The sequence below is a fragment of the Mastigoproctus giganteus genome, chromosome 2 (genome assembly GCF_048544385.1).
Source record: "Mastigoproctus giganteus isolate SK-2022 chromosome 2, ASM4854438v1, whole genome shotgun sequence".
NCBI lineage: Eukaryota > Metazoa > Arthropoda > Arachnida > Uropygi > Thelyphonidae > Mastigoproctus > Mastigoproctus giganteus.
In genome coordinates, this window is record NC_143576.1 from 60,352,442 (window position 1) to 60,374,876 (window position 22,435).

Here is a 22,435-nt window from a genome sequence, read left to right on the forward strand (position 1 = left end):
TTTGCTGGGTTGCTCTCGTGTGCTTGAAATTCACACGCTGTCAGTACCGGTTGATTCAAGTGACTGTCCGTAGTAGGAAAATTTGAGGTTTTTTGCTCCATTATTAATGAACATCGTGGACTGTTATAAGTTAAATGATCTGGAAAGTTATGCCAAATGACAATAAGTGAAATGCCTTTGGCTTAGTAGATATTTTTCACTTTTTTGTATTTGCCAGGTTCGCCTGAGTAATCCAAATCGTTTTTAAAACATAAACAGGGCATAATATGAAAAAATTATAAAGGTGTAACCGTGAAATATGACAGCACGAGAATATTATATTGGAATAAGTTACCTAATGAAGCATAAATATCTAAATTGAGTCAATTATGTAACAAATGTTTTATAAATATATTTTAGTTCGGGATCTTTTTACTTTATTATGAGTTCTCTGTTGGATCTTGCAGGTGTGACTGACAGCCCGGCTACTGCTAACTTAAATGGGTAGCATAAATGAATCACAACAAAATTAAGGTAAATATGGTTTAAAAACTTCGACATTTTCACTGTTTTCATATAACTCCATCCCTTTTCTTATTACGAGTACGACAAGAATCTTTTGCTTATCATCTTGGCTATCTTTCTGCATAACCACTTGCCACCAGATTAGAGGGGTAGGATTACTTCTTGTGGATTAGTCCGTATTTTATCAGACTCATAATATGCTAATCAACCCCTGAACTTCCACCGACTTTGTTCAGAGCAAGCCACATAAACTGAAGATAGGAATATGCTGACTAGAACCAAATGGTTGACTCCTTGAAAGTTCCCCATCAACCGGAGATTAAAAAGGATGCAAAAGAAATGCAAAAAGAAAGATGGCAAAAAGGATGGCTTTACAGTCTGCAAAACATGCTCAACCTTTTAAAAAATCCATAGACTATAGTTTCTGCAGGATTTAGACCGTAATATGTTTTAGATATCGTGCAGTTATAATCTGGTGACGTGACGAAACTATGCTATGGAGGACATTCACAGCTATGCTTTTATCTGTCAATACATCCTGCTGAACAGGAGTCAAGTGATGCCTGCCATTGTGTTCGATCCTACTTGAAAAGCGAAATACTTTTAACTAAATTTACTGTTTACGGTTAAGAAAATGTTTTAATTTTCCATAGTCAAATTTTTAATTTAGTTATGGAAGCAACTGTTTATCTCGGTACGTTCTGCTCAGTATTGGGTACCTCTCAAGAGGAAGTTCCCTTACTCCTTCTCAAGTTTTTGACCATTTTCTCCATTCGCCAGCTGTCTTTTGTTATATTATAGCTTATTTTAAGTGATCTTCTGCACTCTCAGTCAGCAGAATGGTTACGATCTCTGCTCCGTTCCGTGTGCAAAACGCTTGGATTCAAATCCCTTTAATACGAGAACTCCGGTTTCTTTTTTTTTTATCTGTAAAAATAGATAAACTGACCGCAGAATACATTCTCAATTTGCGGACTATCTGATGCCTCATGTTTTAAGTTTCTTCGTTAAGGTTGCTTCGGTAAAGTTGCCTCTATGGTTTCTGATTAAAACAAATTAACAAAAAAAGTGTCCTTCTTTCTAACTGCCCTCGCTGGCATCAAGTGGCCACTCAAAACCTTTGGAAAAAGCATGGGTTCTAATCACGTTAATGAAGAAATACATTTTAATGGTTTTTTTTCACAGTTAGTCGGTCTCATGCGAGGGTTGTATGTTTTTGTTTAGGACACTGAATTTTCGTCTGGCAAATCGACTACAAAATACTGAAACCTCATAACCTTAGTTGCTTTTGCGCCTAACAACAGAAATAACTTCTATGTTAAATTCTTCCAAATATATTCTTTCTTTTTTATCTTTTACTAAAAAAATCCATTAATATCATCAGTACTATTATCAACCACAATACATTTCAGTTAAAAGTAATATTTATAAAGTAATATTTGCTGAAAAATTCGTGAAACGGTAGTACGTGTTAAGTGTATACAGCACTTAAACTGTCACTACGCAGTAAACGCATGTGAGTAAAACCAGTGAGACCATTTAGAAGATTAAAATGTTCCGCTTATCGTACTGACGCAAAGCCATAAGAAAACCCTGCAAAAAGAAATATTACGACCTCAGTAATAACATCGTTGCTGTTGTTGTTTCCACTTATGACAGAATGAAACAGCTGATGGTTTTGTGATGTTTATTATTAATTCGAGCGTGGTTTTGGACAACCGAAAAGTGCAAAAAATATTGATATCACGAAGCCTTGCAAAATCTGTGAGCGGACGAACCTCTTTTCCACAATTTAAAAAAAAATATATATATATAATCGATTTTATAATTTTTTTACTATAAACCATGCTTAATTTAGAATCCTGAAATAACTACAATAAATGCTTCATTTATAATCCATAGAAATTGGAATAAGAAAATTATGCTAGAATTTAGGAAAGAAAAAAAATGAATTAAAATTTCGTGTTCTTTGTTCAAACGTTGCCCTCACGGTTAGCGTGGTGGGTAACGTCGCTGCCCGGAATCATATTCTGGCTCAATAAAATGCTTATAATTCTCTTTAGGACATGAGGAACTTCCACCTTAGACCTTTGTGTACAGTGTAGCTGAGTCAGTGGATTTGGGATAAGCGGAATTTCTTTACTAACTAATCCGGTCTATCACTGATGTTCTTATTGCGAAATACTTGAAACTCATATACTAAATGAATAATATTTCTACTTGTTTTTGCAGAAATTGAGCTTTATGATATCTGAAACCCATTTTAAATTGCAACTTATTTGTTGAAAAATAAATAGCTGAAATCAATATTGTTTTAGCTCTAAAGATTTCTGGAGCATTCGATTATGCTCTAAAGATTTCTGGAGCATTCGATTATGCTCTAAAAATCTTTGTGATCATTATAGAATTGAAATATTTGCAATTGCAATTTGAGAATATATAAAATTAGTAAGTACAGTACGTTGTGTAATTTTTTTTCTTCTGTAATGGCAATATACTCATAATTAGACAAATTATGCACCCATTAAGGAAGAAAGAGAAAACCAAATCATTAATAAAATTGCAGTAGGTTGAATGAATTCAAATTAAACACGAAACACATTAAAGCAACATCACTGCAGTAGATATTAACACTATATGAATGCATTTAAACTCATTTTCATCATTGCTGTCTCATTCTTAAGATGCACAGATCATTTACTGTAAACGTTGCATAGCATAAAAATCATAGTAGATTAATTTTTGCTCATTCAACGTCTAATGATCAAATATTTAATTTCATGTAAGCAGTTTCTTTCTTTTATTAGTAGAGGTCGTTTTAATGATCGTTTAAATTTTGAAATTGAATAAACCTTTCCATCAGAAGAATCGGTAAATATTCATATGCATTAAAGAATTCCACTACGGGGTAGAGTTCCGGAATTTTAATTACTATTTGACTAAAAAATTATAATGAAATTGCAAAATATGTTTCGTAGAACCACCGATATTTATTTGTTAATGTCACAAAAATAAATAAATAAATCCATCTGTTTATTTTATTTCAATTTAAACTGAAACTGTTAGAAGTCAAAAAAATATGATTACACTCACGACAGTAGATCATTGGCTAGGCAGTACAATTAACTCTGAAAAACGAGTTTAAAAATTAATTCCGTTTTATTTTAATTTAATTTCAACTTTATTGAAATAAAATAAAATAAAACGGAGTCTGACGAGCCACATGTTGAAGCTGCTGCTACGGATAATCCTAAACAGGATTTACAAAAAATGCCAATCAATAATCTCTGACACCCAGTTTGAATTCCGAAGCGGGCTAGGCACAAGAGAAGCTTTCCTAGGTATAAACGTGTTGTTACAAAACTGTAGAGAACAACAGAATGCAGTATTCATCTGCTTCATAGACTTTGAAAAAGCTTTCGATCGGGTACAACATATTATTATTATTATTATTATTATCCGTTTATTTCCATAAGGAAACCACCCCGGGACGGCAAAGTGCCAGGAGGGTGCTAAGTACATATCAGGGTACGAGATACTACGTGCAGTGGGTTACATATACTGAACACGTAGTCTCGTCCCGAAATGTTATACTGTATACACATTTTATGTTTAATATATACAGTATTTACACATTGATGATTCTGTACATACATTATACAACTCATATATTTACAATTCACTAATAATTCCATCTATAAATTACATATTAACATAACTGTTACAGAAGGTATATTTTTACAGTCAACAAATTATTATTGTTCTTAAAGCAGAAAGTTTCTCTTTTACTCTAAATTCTTTGGTACTTGGCAGCCGATTCATATTTTGGTAAGTCTATACGAATCCTGGAAGATCTCTTTCCGGTATGTCGCATCCTCACACAGTTTTTCGGCATCTATGTGTAGTGAGTTAAATATTTTCGCTGCATTTGATGGGAAGAATCTTTGCAGGCTACTAAGATTGTTCAGGACTGGACGCAGTGGATTATTTACTTCCCCGCAACGTCTAGCAGTGATACGCGGTTTGACTAGAATATTATCCAGGACTGGAGCATCCACTCTGCCTGTGAGCATTTGTGCGAGAGTGTGTATGTTCTTGTTAATTGTCCGCTGCATCCAGGGTGTGATGTTAAGGTTTGAGTAGAGAATGGCCCTTGAGATAGTAAAAGGGTGGCCAGCAACTCTGTTAAGCCATCGCAAGAACCAGTACTCGATCCCAAGGACGGACTTATAATGTGAATCTGGAGCTGAAGACCAGATTTGCGAGGCATACATTGCAATTGGCAGGACACACAAATATAAAACTTATAGAAGCATTTAAAAAGGTAGATCTTGATGGACGGGACATCAGACTCATCAAAGAAATCTATTGGAATCAAACAGCCACTGTACGTGTCGAAGATGGTGAAACTGACAAGATCAATATTAAAATAGGGGTAAGGCAAGGTTGTATTCTCTCGCCCATGCTATTTAACATCTATTCTGAAGTTATTATCCAAAATGCATTGTGGGAAAGGAAAGAAGGAATTAAAATAAATGGTCAGTGGATAAACAACATACGATACGCTGATGATACTGCTATACTCGCAGAAAATATAGATGACTTACAACTGCTTTTGGACTGTATTAACAACAAATGTAATGATATGGGTTTGAGAATCAATGTCAACAAGACCAAATGCATGACTGTGAGTAAATCTCCAGTGAATGGAGCTCCGATAGATAGTGACTCATTTTAATACCTTGGTAGTTGGCTAAATTCCGATCTAGATCCGGAAGTAGAAATGGAAGTAAGAATAGCGGTTTCGAGAAATGGCTTTACAAAATAAAGAACAATGCTGTGTCACAAAGATCTGTCAATCAAATTGAAATTCGTTAGGTTCTATCTGTGGTCCTTACTATTATACGGAGTTGAAACTAGGACGATGAAAACATCAAGCATGAACAAAATAGAGGCCTTCGAAATGTGGATCTACAGACGCATGATAAAAATATCTTGGATAGACAAACTCACCAACATTGAAGTCTTGAAAAGAGCATGAAGAAAACGTGAACTGTTGAGCTTAGTGAAGAGAAGGAAAACTGCCTACCTGGGACACATCCTTAGAAATGTGAAATATAAATTGCTTCAAGTAATAATAGAGGGAAAAAGAGGAGTGGGGAGGAGGAAACTTTGTTGGGCTAGTGTAAGTGTAAGTGTGTGTTGTTGTCTTACGGCACCAGGGGTTTCCCCCATCTCCGCGTTGCTTTCATTGTGGTGAACCAGTTCACTGGGAAATGCCAGAGATTTAAAAGTGTGTGGGAATTGTTCATGTGTAGTGTTCTGTACCGTTGTTAATCTGGTCATTTAGCCGTTGGACCCCTATTGAGGTCCAACGTTGTCCCACTTACGCCCCGTGGAGGCAGACCAGGAACACAGTAGCTGTAGATTCACTCTGGCAGGTCCTGCCGCTTAATTTCCTGGGATTTCGGCGGCTAGGACCTTAAAAAAAAAAAAAAAATAATAATAATAAAATTAAAAAAAAAATAAAAAAAATAAATAAATAAAAAAAAAAATAATGATAATAAATAAAATAAAAGAAAAAGAAAAAAAAATAAATAAAATAAAATAAATAAAATAAAAAAGTAAATAAATAAATAAAAAATATAATAAAAATAAAAATATAAAAATAAAATAAATAAAGAAAGAAAAAAAAAAATAAATAAAAAATCTGCGCTGTTGTAGGGGTAATGTCGCTTTGGTTTGCTAGGCCGAGTTTTGGGCGTAAGGTAATTTTATCATATTAAGTTTTTGACGTGTGGGGCTTTCGCTATGATGAAGGTAGAGAGGGGAGGGAGACCGAAGATTGGGGGGAAAAGACAGAAATATGGGGCCAATAGAGTAGATAGCCCCAGTTTTCAGTGGGGCATGCCCATGCCCCACCAGAGTAGAAGTTTGGGGGTGGAGGAGAAGGAACAAAAAATGTCCCCTCCCCCCAAGGAAGTGGGAATAATAGTTGAAGAGGGCTTGGGTGTCCTCTTCAGATCGCCATCAAGCTGTTTCCAACTGTGCTGCGTTTTGTCTGTTCTCTACTGTCTGTGCTGCATTCCCCCGTCCTTGCTTTTCTCTTTCGTGTGATCAGCACTCTTCTTGTCCAAGTACTGGTCCTCTGCGGGGTTTCAGTTTTATGTCACATTTGGCGCCAATTTTTGTCAATCTCTGTGTACGTTGCTGTAGATAGCTATTAGTGTTTTTCTCCTGGTGAATAGGTCTTGCGCATACTGGGAGAGTGCCCTATATTCATCCTCAGTGTCCAGGAAGTGGTGCTCCAGTCCTTTTGGGAAGTATCTTAACCTTGTTATTAGTCGCCCTCTGAGGTCTTCATAGTGTTGACAATCATAGACTATGTGGCTCCAGCTTTCACTTTCCCCACATATGCAGCTGGGGTCCTCAACGAGCCGGAAGCCAAACAGCTTCTCCTTGTAGGGTCCGTGTCCGGTTAATAGTGTTGTCATATGGTACCCTGGGAAGTACCACGGTGGCTTCTTTGGGTATATTTTTCGGAGGTCTGGTAGAAATCTTTTTGTTACTTCGCCTTTTGTAGTCTCTATCCATCTTCTCTGCCAAAGATCTAGTAGGTGGGTCTGTAGCCTATTTTTTTCGTGTTTTAGGTTGCCCGCCGGGTCAGTCGTGTATCCTTGGTGGGTAGCGGCCACTCCCCTGGCCAGTAAAAACAGTAGCCCCGCCTGAACTGCCTCCAGGTCCAGAGGGAGCGCTCCAGCAAGTACCTGCAATGCTGGGGTACTTACCGTGCTGCAGGCGCGCGTTGTTGATAGCAGTATGGTCCTTTGGGTCATTTCTAGTGTTCTTTTGTTGACTACCAGTGTCGTTTTTGGATACCACACCGCTGCTGCATAGGTGATTGCAGGCAGGAAGGTTGTTTTATAGTAAAGCATCAGTGCTTTTTTCTTGAGTCCCCAATCTTTCCTTGTGATTCTGGTTACCAGTCCAGAGTATCCTCTGATTTTTCTTCTGATGTATTTCAGATGCGGCTGGAACGTCAGGTTTTTATCTAGGATAACGCCCAGATACTTCAGTTGGCTCACAAATTTGATTGTTACATTGTTGATTTTAATTTGCGGGGGTCGTCGTAGTTGCAGAGTCCCCTTTAGCAGGATCGATGAGGTCTTGTCTGACGATATTTTCAGCTGGTTCTTTGATGCCCATTGCTGCAGCCGCTGCAGTGCCTGATTTTCCAGCGTCTCCAATTGGGCCCTGGAGTCCGCCTCTACCGTCAATGTCAAGTCGTCCTGAAAAACACCTCCAACTGGACTGGCAGATCAGCTGAGGATCTTTTTCATCTCGCCCAAGACAGAGAGAAGTACAGCCTGGTGATCGCCAACCTCCAATAGGAGATGGCATCAAAAGAAGAAGAAAACGACGGAGCAGTTGATTTAAATACGTGTATAGATTTGTTTTGAAGACTGCTGTTGTACTAGTCTAGCTTTTGTGCTTACCTGTAGGCATGTTTCAAAATCATATATCGCCATAAAAATTGCCCGAACCTTTAACTAAGTGGTGTTGTACTACTGCCTTTACAGCAAAATTATAAATCTTCTTATCTAGAGATTATCCCATTAAAAGGAACGATTTGATTTAATTATAATGCCTACAATAGCCACCAAATGAAATCTTTAATTCAATTTCATAAAGCGATAAAATTGAAAGATGTTGTTTACAAATCTTGCGCAGCATTATAATTATTATTGATGTGGGACAGTTAGTATTGTAATTAGTTCAGCAGTTGTCATACACAAAGCGATGGCTTCAGCTGTTGATAAATAGAAAATTATATGTATCACAACTTAAATTTCGATTTAACTAACGGTTTTCTGTTATTATCGACAATGGATAAAATCGTTCGTTATTATTTCTGCGCGAGAATTTCGGCTAATTTCGGCTCGTTAATATCGTTCTAGAATTGCATATAACAGATGTTAATTAATTTACATATTCAATAATGCTAAAACAATCCCATTTTCAATTAGGATATTTAGAGATTATGTATAACAACCTAACGGTAAATATCATTATGTAACAAACTATTTTCCTCACGTAAATTGATTAGGCTGCATAATAAAGTACTACTGTAAAACTTTCAGAAAAGAATTTCTTTGTTTTGTCGCTGCATCATTTTACCTTCGTTTAAAAAGTTATGTTGCCTATCGAGTATGCATCGCATTGAACTTTTCATATTGGATAGATATGGATTATAAGAAACAAGACAATTTTAGGCAACCTCTGTTCTTCTAGATAAAATGGCTTCTTTACAGGGCGCCTCCGTAGCCAGGTGGGAAGGAGCAGCAGTGCATAGCACATGCTTCTTGATTAGACCGGGGTTCGAGCCCGTCACCACCAAATACGGAGAATGCGGAAAGGTCAGGGAATGACCACCGCATATCCCGGAGCAATATGGCCTTAGTTGCTAATGCTCCTAAAAACCAAATAACAAACAAACAACAGCTTCTTTACAGTAAGAAAAAATTGGAGTTTAAGCATAATGCATTTTCACATAGGGACTGAATCCAATCAAATCCACCACAGTGGTCTTCTCCCTGAGAGATACCAAATTTTAATATTTCCATCACTAGATGGCATACTCATTTACATACGCTGATTTAGGAGATTTTTTTTGATACAAAGCTCACATTTGATAATACTTAGATCTCATCAGAGTATGAATGCAAAACCTAAAACGGAAGGCAAAGCAAAACCTGTTACATGTGGATGCCCTTTGCATAGCCAAGCGCTATATTAACATCATAATTTATTTCTCTATTCTATATGAGGTGGTGCTGTGGAAATCTGCCCTCCAAAGGCGTTCTAGCTGCTGAGATGGCCTGCCTTCAAGCACTGAGTCCAAGCTAAGCATAGTGCTACTTGATCTAGCAGCCACAATCAGCATCCATAGACTGAAAGCTGGAATGAGAGACATCGAGATAACGACGGCTATGAAACTTCTTGCTGGTACTACTAATGTTCTCCAGGCATGGGACCTCTGCCACTGGATGATACACATTTGTGGACTAAGTCCTAGTGTCCTAACAAAACCTGACTTGCATCTCACAGAAAGGTTCATCCCGACTCAGATGCTGTCTGATCCAACTGGATATTGCGTTTTCAAAATCTCTTGTTCTGTTTGCTGCTAATATTAGCGTTTTTCTGCTTTATATCTCTAAACATGTAATAAAATATGTACATGTTTTCTTTAAAGCCGACCGGGCTAGCCGAGTGGGTAAAGTACCTGCCCGGCAACCCAAAGGTCGCGGGTTCGATTCTCGCCTCGGGCTTGGATCAAAGTACTGCAAAAACCTTGGGAGGTGCAATATGGCCACAGAAGCCGATGCGCCAACAACTACCAAACCAAATCAAAGTTTGTAGAAATGTGATGAAGATACTCATCACTTCAAATGATTCACGAAGCGCTCTTTTCTCTGAGCTCAAGATCTTGGTTGAAGCTCGGGCAAAAGTTTACCCTTTCATTAATCTCATAATTCATGATGCATACTAATTAGATTATTTAATCTTATTTTATTGTAATTGTTTTAACTCATTTAATAGTTGTTGCTTTCCGCGTATTCAGCTGGCATCCTTTCACTGTTGTTCACTTTTTTTTTTATTGGTTACAGAGTGGTTACAATTCCGTTCTTTAACCGGATGGTAAAGACATGAGTTCTAATCCCGTCAGTAAGGCTTTTTTATGGTCTCTTTTCACAACATGGCTTTCGAGAGAAATAAATATGCATATGTATTTCTTTCGGAAACTGAAGGGGGTTGGTTAGCCCAACAAAGCAATGGATGAATACATTCAATTAGAGTGATACTATACTGACGCCTCATAACTTCAGTTGTTTTGACACTAAGCGAGCGCCACGCACGCCCACACATGCACACCTTGAATACGTAATAATTAAAGGAATTCATAAACAATATCTGCTTAGCGCAGAGACCGCTTGAATATCAATCTATGAAATAATGCAAACTAGCGAGTTGGAGTTTAGTTGTGTAGAAAATACTGAAAATCGTATAAAAGTACCGTAAGTTTATGCTGAAAATGATTCTTTTCAGCCTCAAGTTGTCGCGAAAGCTCTCCAGTAATCCTTGGGTGGTTTGAAAATTTTCAGAATTATTAATCTATAAGAACTGAATGGGCAAAGCATCTACCAAAAATATAGCTTGTAAGATGTGTTCTCTTTATACGCAGCATTATTGTGTCATACGTTGAAAAATTCTGAAAAGCATACAAATCTTTGTATATCCATCTATGTGTCTAGTTTTTAGAGTGGCGCATTGTGGCCTAAGCTGCCAACGCGCCAGTAAATACCAAATCAACCAACTGTTTGGAGACCCCAGGTTTAGAAATTGGTAAGTCGTACGGATCTGTACACAGAGTAATCACAAAACATGCCAGAGTAGCAACTCAGCGATACGAGGATCAAGAGAACAGAACACCTGTGATTTGCAAGCTCATCATTTGGTTCAATGAATTAGTGTTCTGCATCGGGCGGCTTAGTATGTGAAGCAGTCTACAATCCGAAGTACATTTCTGGCCAACGCAAAGTAAGTTCCAAGAATCCAATGCCTGGTTTAACGAACCAAAAAAGTCTGGTAACTGAGTTGCATGAATCATTCTTTCGTTGTTTTTACATTACCTCTATTAAAGAAACCGAAAAATAAATAAATAAATATATATATATATTTAAAACGTATTTATCAATCACAATATGCCATTGGGGATTGCATGCTGAGTTAAATGCTGATTTGTTGAACTTTAATTTTGGTCACTGCATATTAGCGCGTGATTAAAAAAGGATTATTTCAGGATGGCCTAGATTGTACTTATAAAGAGGAATTATAAGATAATTTACAGTTCGCATCGTTCAGCTTTGAATCGTGTAATTAATCGTAAATGAATGGTTTCCATATTTACTGTAAATTGCGCCTCTGTAGCCAGGTGGGAAGGAGCAGCAGTGTGTAGCACACGCTTCTGATTAGACCGGGGTTCGAGCCCGTCACCACCAAATACGGAAGATGCGAAAAGGTCAGGGAAGGACCACTGCATATCCCGGAGCAATATGGCCTTAGTTGCTAATGCTCCTAAAAAACCAAATAACAACAACACACTGTAAATTTATCAACCCAAGTTGGCGTAAATGGGCATCTCTTGCGCTTCCAGGGGAAAAATGACTTATTCTGTGGACGAAACGCAAATTTTCTATTATGATTGTAATGCGAAGTAATTTGAAACTGGCAGAGAGAGTCTCGCCTGTGGATGCTTCTCTAAATAGATAGAAAAATTCTCAGATTTGAAGCAAAGTATATTAATAGGTAAGGGGTATGAAATTTCTCACCAATCTTATCTGTTCAATAAATCCAGATGCACCGCCAGAACAATTTTTTTTTTAAATTTTTGATGGTTCGGGGATTGCATCAAGATTGCATGAATAGATAACAGTAGTACCAGTATCTAGAAGAATTATATCCAGTGTGGAGAATTCCTTAGCCCGCTAACAGAAAAAAAAAATCGCATGTGATTTGACTTTCTCTAAAAATATTTAAATCAATGTATGTGCAAAGAATCAACTAAATAAAACAAGACAGAAACGCGAAAGGTTTTCGGAATACCATCTCGAAAAAACTTCAAAAAGTGAATCAGCAGGAAAAAGGTGATGAAACTGTTGCTTCAGTCTGTGTGTATAACTGTTTTATCATGAAATAAAGCCCTCGGCGGTGGCCACTTGATATGATCACCATCCTCCCACACACTAAGTGGAAAAGATTTGGGTTCCAATCCCGTCAATAACGCAAGGAATTTTTATTGGCTGTTTGACAACGTCACTCAGTTAGTCTGTCTGGAGAGAGTTGCATGGTTTTTCTTACAAAATAGGCAAACTGATCAGTTTATCGACACAATATGCTGACTCTTCTTAGTTCAATATTCTAGTTCAATATCCGTCAATGTCGAGACGAAATTTTATGGGCTTTTTTCATTTCGAGACGGATTTAATCGGTCTCAGGCTAGCCAGCTTCGTCCCCCCACTGCAAAGTCGGGTTTTTCATGCAGCAAAACAAGCAAGCCCAATTTACAGACATAATGCAAACTGGTAGATGAGGTAATTCTCTTCTGGCCCTAATAGAACAGTTTTTGTTTGTCTGAATTACACAAGAACAGATACATGAACATTATTCCTTGTGTGATACCAAATTAAATTCTTACACAACAGAGAAATAGTGAAAAGAAATACCATAGAAAAAGAGAGAATATAATTAGGAACGGAACTAACAATTAGTAATGAAACTAATTGTTAGTTTTATGAAGTTTACTTGGTAATTTTTGTGATGTCTGAGTTGAATCTCTCTTCGCAACATAAGCCATCTCTTCCATGTTGTGAAAATTTCCAAAAGTATACGACTTAAAGCGTTCATGTTGTTTTTTTTAAACAGCTTTATTCCATTTCTGTTTTTAAAAAGAAAAGCTTTTACAATGATTCGGCATTGAAATATCAATTGTCATTATGTGGTATTTCTTCCATAACTACCTTACTCCTGGAGCATTGGCTCCTAGTTAGAAAGATCGCATATGTTAGTGAAATTAAGTTATCGAGTTAAATCAATTAGTAAAATGAAAAACATAAACCAGGCTAAGTTAAACCAAAGAAAATAAATGGAATTCATGCATGCAATCAACGGAATGAGCTTTACTCACAATTCCATTTACATGCAAATATTGTCTATTTTGTCCAGTCAAGTCTCTTTTGTTATGCTCCACATAATTTGACCATTAGTGCGCATATAGACGGACAACCAATTTTCAGTATTGAAAGAAAAATGATTCTTATCGTTCATAGATAATAGCCAAATTCAGTTTAAACTAGCAATACATTTATGTTTACAGTTTCTGTTACACATTATGTGCCTTCTTTATACTGTATTACAGATTAATTCTTGGCACTTTCATGGTATTTAAATTTAATAATATATCTTTTTTTCTAAATAGATCCGTTTGAGCTACTTCTGGGCTATAACTTGATCTAAAAGATTTAATTTCTGAACCGCTCAAATTTTATCGCATCGCTTGTTTGTACTTACTGTTCTGTCTCCAAGTTGACGAATTCGGCAGTGTAGATAGGCGGCTTTTCCTAACTGTGCTGTTACATTCCTATCTGTGCTGTTGTCGAAGTATGGCCTATAATGGGGATCATCCCAGTAAGAATTTGGCCTAGAGGGAGGCTCAACTTTTGATCCCCCGAAACTCCTCTCCGTTCGAGTGAACACTTCAGAGCTCAGTTCGATTTCTGAAAATGAAAACAAAGAAATGAGAATCAGTGAGTTAGAAGATATTTTACGGTAGATTTAACAAAAACAGAGTATAGAAACTTTCAGCTTTGTTTGAGAAGTTCAGATTCATTCTTTGTTTCGGAGACAAATAGGAAATATTTCTTCTCTGCAGACATAAATCTAAGTATAAAATAACAAAAAGGCTGCCATTTATCATTTCGTAATCACAATTTAACTCTCCAATAATGGCATGAAATATTAAAAATTACTTGGTATTGTTTTTAAAAAAAAATTGCATATTTTTCTGCTGAAATAAAGAAATCATAATCCACTTAGCTAATCTGTAAGTAAATATTGTATTTGATAATTTATGTAAAATTCCGAAATTTATGCTCAAATTTGTTTGTAACAAATAGAAATTCATTTTATTTCAGTAAATATAAAAATATGAATCGTTTTTTTTAAATAAATTGCTTTAATAACTGACGCTCCATCCAGTTTCAACAAAAAAAAAAAAATTAAACTCACACGAATAGTTCAAAGATTGTTATTAATTTGGGGCTTAAAGTTTAAACTAATAAAGTTATGTGCTTTGAAATATTTGTGTGTTTTTTTTTTTTTGTTTTTTTTTATTAATTCGCTTCGCTAGCTGGAACTTTTTCCCTAAACAAGGCAGTCTTTTCATCTCCTTCTTGGATTTCTCCGTTGTATCAACAGTTATCCTCGACCTAACATTTTTTTTAAATAATTTAATTTTGTTCCTCCACTCTTTTCTGTCCTCCCATTCTTCAATTTCTTCTTTTCCATAGCAGCTCTCATTCCCTCCATCCATGTTCTTCTAGGCCTTTCTCTCCTTTTCCTTCTAGGGGGTGTCCATTCCATTGCTTTTTTTTTTGGGTAATCTCTTTTTCCCCATTCTCCTATCATATGCCCTATCATGTCCATACCATTATAATCTTTTTTGTTCTATTTTGCTGATGATGTTTATTTGAGCGTCCATTGCTTTTCTTATGTCTTCAATCCTAACTCTTTCTAGTTTAGATCTTCGAGATGATCTTCTCCAAAAATCCATCTCGACTGCTAGCAATTTCTTCCTCTGCCTTTCCTTTATAGTGCAAATCTCAGATCCCTATAGTAAGATATCCTGAAAAATTGCATTATATAGTAATCGTTTGGTTTTTTGGGAGAAGGTTATCGTTCCATAATATTGGATTCAACATTCCCAAGACCTTTCTTTCCTCATTAATTCTCCTTGTAGTCTGATCTTCGGATGAACCATCCACCTGCACAATAGCTCCTAGATATTTAAACTGCTTCACATTCTTTATCACTGCTCCATTGACATTCAAAATGCCCCCTGTTGAATTAATATATTCTGTCTTATTAAAATTTATTGTCAAACCCCATTCTCTATATCATCTTTTCATAATAGATATCTTTACACTTATTCCAGTGTTGAACTAAAATAAAAAGCAAAATAACCTTTTAGAAAAGAGAGACGGTTGTAGCATTTCTTTCCGCTTCGACAAAATGAAACTTGTTTAATATTCCTATCAGTGCATAACGTATTCTTTTGAATTTTCGTAACTGCAGAGCTGCTTGCTCGAATATAATACAGTATGAAATACGTGTAAACTCATAACAGAATTACTGGGAGAATACTGTAAAAGTAATAAATAAAACTGTAGCTGGATGATTTTTTCCATCTCACTAATTATCGCATGCCTTATTTAAAATACTTTTTCAGAAGCATCATAGTCAGAAAACGTTTGTTGAACTTTGAGGTCGTTTGAACGTGCGATTTATGATCTTCGAACACACTTCTAACAATTTATCTCAATAGATTCAACTCCCTTTCTCTCATTATTATGTATGGATTATTCGCCTAACATCCGTGCCCCCAAGTGTGACATCTAATATTTTATCTGATCCACTCTTCTTAATCTCAGATTCATACAGTGAATTCAAAGAATTACATAGTTTGAATTCTCAGCATTCAAACTATGTAATAATAGATGTCTCTAGAATTACTAGTTTTTGTTATGACAAATTAGCACCGGTTTTGAACAGCAAATATTCCATTCTATAACTTAATTGCTTAAACAGCATCGGCAAGTTTTATCAATCTAGTAAAAATGCATCATAGTGTATATAGCTGTAATTAGAAACCGATATTTACATATAAGTGTATCGTATATCTCATATTGTAAAGTAAATCGCAAAGAATGAGGCACTCACTCTCGAGTTGCGAGTGGCTCACTCTTTGTCCAGTTTGCTTAAAAAAAATGTTACTTTATATTTCTGAAATAAACGATGCACTGAGATATGAGACGTCTTCTTATTTAAGCAATTTTATTTGGTTGTCCATTATTTTTCATGATGAGATACTGTGTATTTCTTCAAAATAAATTCTTTATATCATCGCAATGAATGACTGACCCCTGTTTGTTTTACATTTTTTGCATGTATTGCTGTGATACTCCAAAACTTTTGTATGTTCAACGGTTCTCGATGTTGCTCTTGTAATATATAATTACAAGAACAAAAACAAGAGCAATACTTGCTCTTGTTTTTGTTCTTTCATAATTTTCGAAAATAGTTTAGAAGAGGAATTTAAAAGCAAATAAATTTTTTGGTAAGAATTGATGCAGTGGCCACAACTGTCCAGTAATCAAGATTGTTGGGTAACTACGGAGCACAGCTGTATGATCGATTTCGGCTGCTGCCTTCGTGTCAGTTTTTCTGTGGAATTTGCTACTCATTTCTGAGTTGGATAGTCGTGACCTTTTCAAGACTGTTTAGTAGGTTTTCCCTCCCAAACAAACATAAAAAAAATTATATATATACACCTAATTTTGAGCCGACTTTAGGTAATACCATAAGATTAAGTTAATACTATTTCTTCTGCTTTGAAAATGGCTGCTGTAAAAAAAAAAAAAAAAAAAAAAGAAAAAAAAATTGTGGTTCTCATTGATAAATTCGAGGCGATCCCAGAGTTCCTTGCAGTATGGAAGAAGACTTATGGGATAAGTGGGAGTCAGAATGAATGCCAAACTCTTTGTCTTCGTTGAAAACGAAGACAAAGCAGACAAAACACCTGCAAGCAGAATGGCATGAGCTAAGTTTAATTCCTCTTAGGAAACATTTTACTCTTTTTGACCTCTATAATTTTTATATAAAATACGAATTTAAAAGTTACTTTATAAAATGATATTCATGGACCGCACTCCACATAGATAAATAGCATACGAGTTATGTTTTATGGTAGTTGGTGAAAAATTACTTACAAAATATCTTCCGAATTTTGCGACAGCAAACTGAATAAAGAGAGTTGGTTAAAGGAGGCTATTGTATTTGAGTCAATCGAGAATCATTATTCAAATGATTCTCTGCTTATTTACATCTCAGAAATTAAAACTTCTAACCGGCGGTGTTCTGAATTTTAAGAAACGAACTGAGGTGAAAAAGATGTTTACTAACTTTACCTAGAATAATATATTTTTTTGGGTTCTGTTCAGTCATCACATTTACTTGGATTAAAATTAACATATAATTATCTCTGTTGTTTGAGTAATTGTATCCTTGAGGTAGTGTTCTGTTTTCATTGTGAACGGTGTGCTCTAAGTTTTTTTGTCATTTGCGAAATGAAGGGTGTTCTTCTTCGTAAATTAATTTTAAATTGACAGTTCCAAGGAACAAATAATTAATTTCAGGTTCTCTCCGGATTTCTTCCGCTTAATTACTAAATTATCACCCTGCAGTTCATGGGTCCTTCTTATAACCCCACAATTATAAATCGAAGTTTTAAATTTACTTTTTAATTCAAGTTGTAAATTTACACCTCTTCAAAACAGATCTTTCATTTTTAACTCTTATAACATTTCCATTTAAAGTATATTTTCTTTTAATGTTCTCTACAATTAAGTTGTTGGCAAGTAAATCTAACTTGGCAGAGAGATCTTCAGCTTCTTTTGCCTACGCTGAAGCTAGCAACAGATAAAAAAAAAAAGTATTAATCAATCCAAAATTTCAAGAGGCAGTGTAGGAAACTTGCTTCTCGTTCAAAGGTTGATCGAGCTTTCTGGCCATCAGTACTTTATTTTGTTTTAAATCTGATGTTCTGTTGCGCATACTCAGCTAAAGATAAAGCTGATTTATTAGCATCTTGCATCCAAGAATTTGGCAAATCACGTCTACAGTACTATATGCTTTCCGTTCAATGTCTCCCGGTATCTACCGACGCGAGGTTATTAGAATAATTTTGAACAATCTTGATTCTAAAAGTTCTCCACGTTCTGATGGCATTTCACCGCTTCTCAAAACCACTGCTCCCTCTACTTACCTCTATAGAGAAAGTCGTCATATCACGCATCAATCCTTACAGTCTCTCCAAAAATTCTACCTGATCAATGTTCACCACTGAATTTCGTAAATGTCGATCCACCGATGATGTCATGGCTTATGGTACTCATCTTCGGATAAATACGATGGAAACATTGGGTGAAACAAGCAGTTGTGCTTAAGTTCCATTGCTTTTGAGATCGTATTTGGCATGAAGACCTTCTAAACAAGCTTCCTTTTATAGTTTTCCTTCTGCTTTTCTCCAACTGGGTCTGCTCATTTTGTCCCTGACCACTCACTGTACCATCATTTGAAGGTTCATGGTTCTCTGTCTTGTAACTTCCTAACTAAATCTGGTGCTGTCCAAGTATATAGTTCTTTCCCACGATGTTTTCTTCTTATATATTAATGACCTTTTTCCATTGATTGCAAATCCTATCCGCAGTTTTGCAGATGAGAGAACACTACATTCTGCCTTCCAGTTTGAGAAGGCTGTATACAAACAGCTCCAACTCTTCGCATATCCGCTAATTCCTTAATCTCAGATAATTGGGTTAGGTTATCTGGGTTTAAGGAATATGTTAATTGGTTATATATTATTACGTTATTGATGTTCTCTATATATTTTTGTTAATTTTTTCTGTTTGTAATTTTGAAAGTTGCTGTGCCTACTTTATGGAGAAGGGTGGGAAGGGAAACAATAGCAAGAGGGACAATGGTTAACCGAAAGTTCTGACTTTTGTTATTTGATCTGTTAATAGTGTACACCCCTCTGGCCTGCAGGCTGTTCAGAAGGTGAACCAATACGGTAATAAATGAGATTTTAATAATTCATCATTCGCCTCACTCACCCTCAATCAAATTTTTTTTTTTTTCAACTATTAACCTGGCACTCATTCTTAGACATCAAGAACTGCTGTAGCACCCATCTTGTTAATAAATAAATAAATTACAGTAATGAAATGGATAAATACAATGAAATAAAAATTAAAAAAAAGGTTCAGCCAAGGTTCATTTCTTCACAATAATACGAAATAAAAATGACTCCCCAGATGTTGAGTTAGCCTAACCCGGTGTTACGCTTAACCACATCATTTCATAAGAATTTAAATAAATAAAAACATTATAGGTTAGACAAAAGATTAGCCACGAAGCAAGGGGAATATGCCGAAAATTAGTAAGTGAGGCTTACTTACATTGTCGCTTAAATGAACCTCATTCACTCTTATTAGTGTAGGGCTAAGTTTGCTTTTGTTGCTTCGCATGCCTTTATTAATTATGAATGGTTAATTTATTTAGCGGTTCTTAAATTAACCATTCATAAATTAACCATTTATGAATAGTTAATTTATTTATCGTCTTATCCTGAATCTCAAATTGCAATGTCATTGGCCCTGCTGTTCTTATGACGTCATCGATAAAATAAAATGGTAAAGGGGAAATGCTATTCTATATCCCCATATGTCACACAAAAATGAAACCTGAAACATCAGGATAAATCTCATTGCAGAAAATTATCATCTACGATCATCTGATCCTTAGATCTATGCAACTTTCTCATCTTACGAAATAAATAACGTGAAAAACATTTAATTTTTTATAAAAAACCTTTTCATCTTATTTATAAATAAAATGACAAATTTTACTTATAAATTATGCACATGTTTTACCCCCAAAAAAATAATATCGTGCATTACTAATCATTTCTGCCTAATAGGGAAGTATTTCTCTGTTTTTTTTTTTTTTTTTCAAATAATGCACTTCTGGAACGATTTTTTCTATAAAGAGGACATTTAAACGTAGAGAATAAGAGAGATATTACCTTTGAATTTTTTTTTTTCGCGAATTAATAAAATGCGTCAACGTGAGAGAAAATTATCTGTCGTACAAAGCTATGAAAAAAAAAAAATGAATTGCTCAAAATAACTCCCTGGTGATCTTAAAAAATGATATTGTATGTATAAAAATCTTACTTCATAAAGGCAATCAAGAAAGAGTAGAAACGAAAAATATACATATTCCGGGTTGGTACTGAATCATGAATTTTTAAAACAAAATGTTTGTTTTTTATTCACATTACATTCGCGCGCACACAAAAACAAGCAAATACAATAGTGTACTGGGGAAGGGTGGGGAGGAAAACAATAGCAAGAGAGGCAATGGTTAACCGAAAGTTCTGTTTGTTTCCAACATTCTTTTCAAAACTAAGAACTTACCCCATTTTTGAACATGTCGGCGCACACTTCCTATTTTAAGTATTTTTTTCATAAAAATTACTTCCCTTGTCCTTTTTAAAGGTTTTAGCCATCAAACAATACTTCATCTATTCAGCTGTTTTCAATTGAGATAATTAGTCTTCATTGGTATTTGAAATGAAAATACAGTGTATTAAGAACGGCTTAGGGTTTGGCTGCAAAGTTTGACAACTAGACATTTGGAGAGAACTCATTTAGGTGTTTCAGATGCTGAAGGAATCCAGTAAAATTAATGAGGAAGGTCTGTTTCTCCTTATTATAGACAAGGATAAAAACATCCTTGTCTCTAATATAAAATAAATTTTCAGGGAATAACAGAAGACTAGATCTCATGAAATACATCTATAAACAGCGGGTTGTCGAATACTAGAATTGGTCTAACAGAGAGTTTATCTGCTCTCGCATTGGTTTATCGGTTAGTATAAAGTGGAGAACTCCTCTCGTTCCTTGGATCCTGAAATTATATCTTGGTCGTATAAAAATAAAATAATTTTATACCTTTGTCTCCCATAATTCGAAAATATTAAAACCTTTCCTGATTATGCAAGCATATTCGAGTGAGCAGAAGAGTTTTAATCGCGAGTTATGTTTGAATCTTGCTAGGTCAAAAGCCTGAAAAAAATTATTATAATTCTATACCTTCGAATACCAACTTCGTTTTAATGAAAATTTGTTGAACTAAATCATTTTGAGATAAATTTCGTGCACCCAAAAAAAAAAAAAAAAAAAAAACGCAAATCAAAACTACAAGAGCTGAATCTAAATTAATAACCAGGAATCTAGGCTTTATCAGATATATTTAAAATTACCCAAAAACTCATTGTAATTCATTCTAATAATTCATTATAATAATTCTGCTACTCACTTAATGCGTGGTGAGAAATCGAGGAATAATACACACTCTCCAGAAGTGTTAATAAAGCCAAAGCTTTATTGTGACTAACGTTTACAATTCCTGCTTCGCTGTCTATCTGAATACATCAGTTGCATATTACTTAACCCATTACGAGGAAGGACAGAATGCAGAGGAACTATCCTTATAACGGTGTTTCACTAGGGGACATTTTACTTGAAGCAAGTGTATTACGTGGCCGTGGTTCAAACTCGGTTGTACTAAATACGGCTTGTGACATCAATTGTAACTACTTGCTTGCACTAGTCGTGAATTGATAATGATTTTACTCTGAAATCTAAGTACGCAGGAAGAGAATGTGAATTGCATCCTGAAACGCTATCACGTGCCCCGAATGTTATCTGAAGGCAGTAGGTGCTAGTGATTTTCATGACAGAATGGTGAATGATCTAATAAAAAGTTAATTCGAAGATTTAAGAAAGAAATTTAATAAGTAACAGACATTCCAAATCGATTAAAGTGCCTTTATCACATAATTTCCTAGTAGTTTTATAAGATTCGATCCAATGGAAGATTATAATTTCCGACCAGAAGTCATTACAGCTATACTCGCATTATCCTTCAGAAACTCTTCTTTGGATTTTCAGTATTTTTATTTCATAGTATACTGGAGTTGCCAGCCTTGCAAACAGGCGATTTTCTTATATGTAATTTAACTGTTCCCAGACTCTCTTGGCAAATTACTTTTTTGATGCTAGCTCGCTGAACTATTTTGATTTTCCAGTTAGGTAATTGGGTTTATTCATTATTTTATTTGAAGTTACCGCCATGACTCCTTGGGAAATTTAATGGTAGCTCTTGAGCTACAGTAGGGACTATATTCAAGAAGCAGATTGAGCAACTGCTCAAATTTGATTGGCCTATATGATCTGGGTAATACATTCTTGATCATAAACCCCCCGTTTTTTTAAACTGCCTTTTATCTGAATGATTTTATATATACAAGGCTAGATTGCTACAGGTTGGTAGGGACCGCCTAATACAATAAAAAAAAATAATACATATATTTTAAGGTTTAAGATTTACTAGCAGAGTTAACGTATTAGTAAATCTTTATTACTAGCAGAGTAAACGTACAACGTTGGCACTGTTCTGATTACTGGTA

At 35.4% G+C, this 22,435-nt stretch overlaps 1 protein-coding gene across 2 annotated transcripts in view; it reads right to left on the minus strand.

Moving 5' to 3' along the window:
• LOC150089317 (cell adhesion molecule DSCAM-like) overlaps positions 1-22,435 on the minus strand; it is a 504,714-nt gene that overhangs the window by 146,266 nt on the left and 336,013 nt on the right. For both annotated transcript variants that reach the window (XM_090368497.1, XM_090368496.1), the window contains exon 2: positions 13,633-13,838. In XM_090368497.1, coding sequence (XP_090224623.1) covers positions 13,633-13,838 — 206 coding nt within the window. The remainder of the gene's footprint in view (positions 1-13,632; positions 13,839-22,435) is intronic.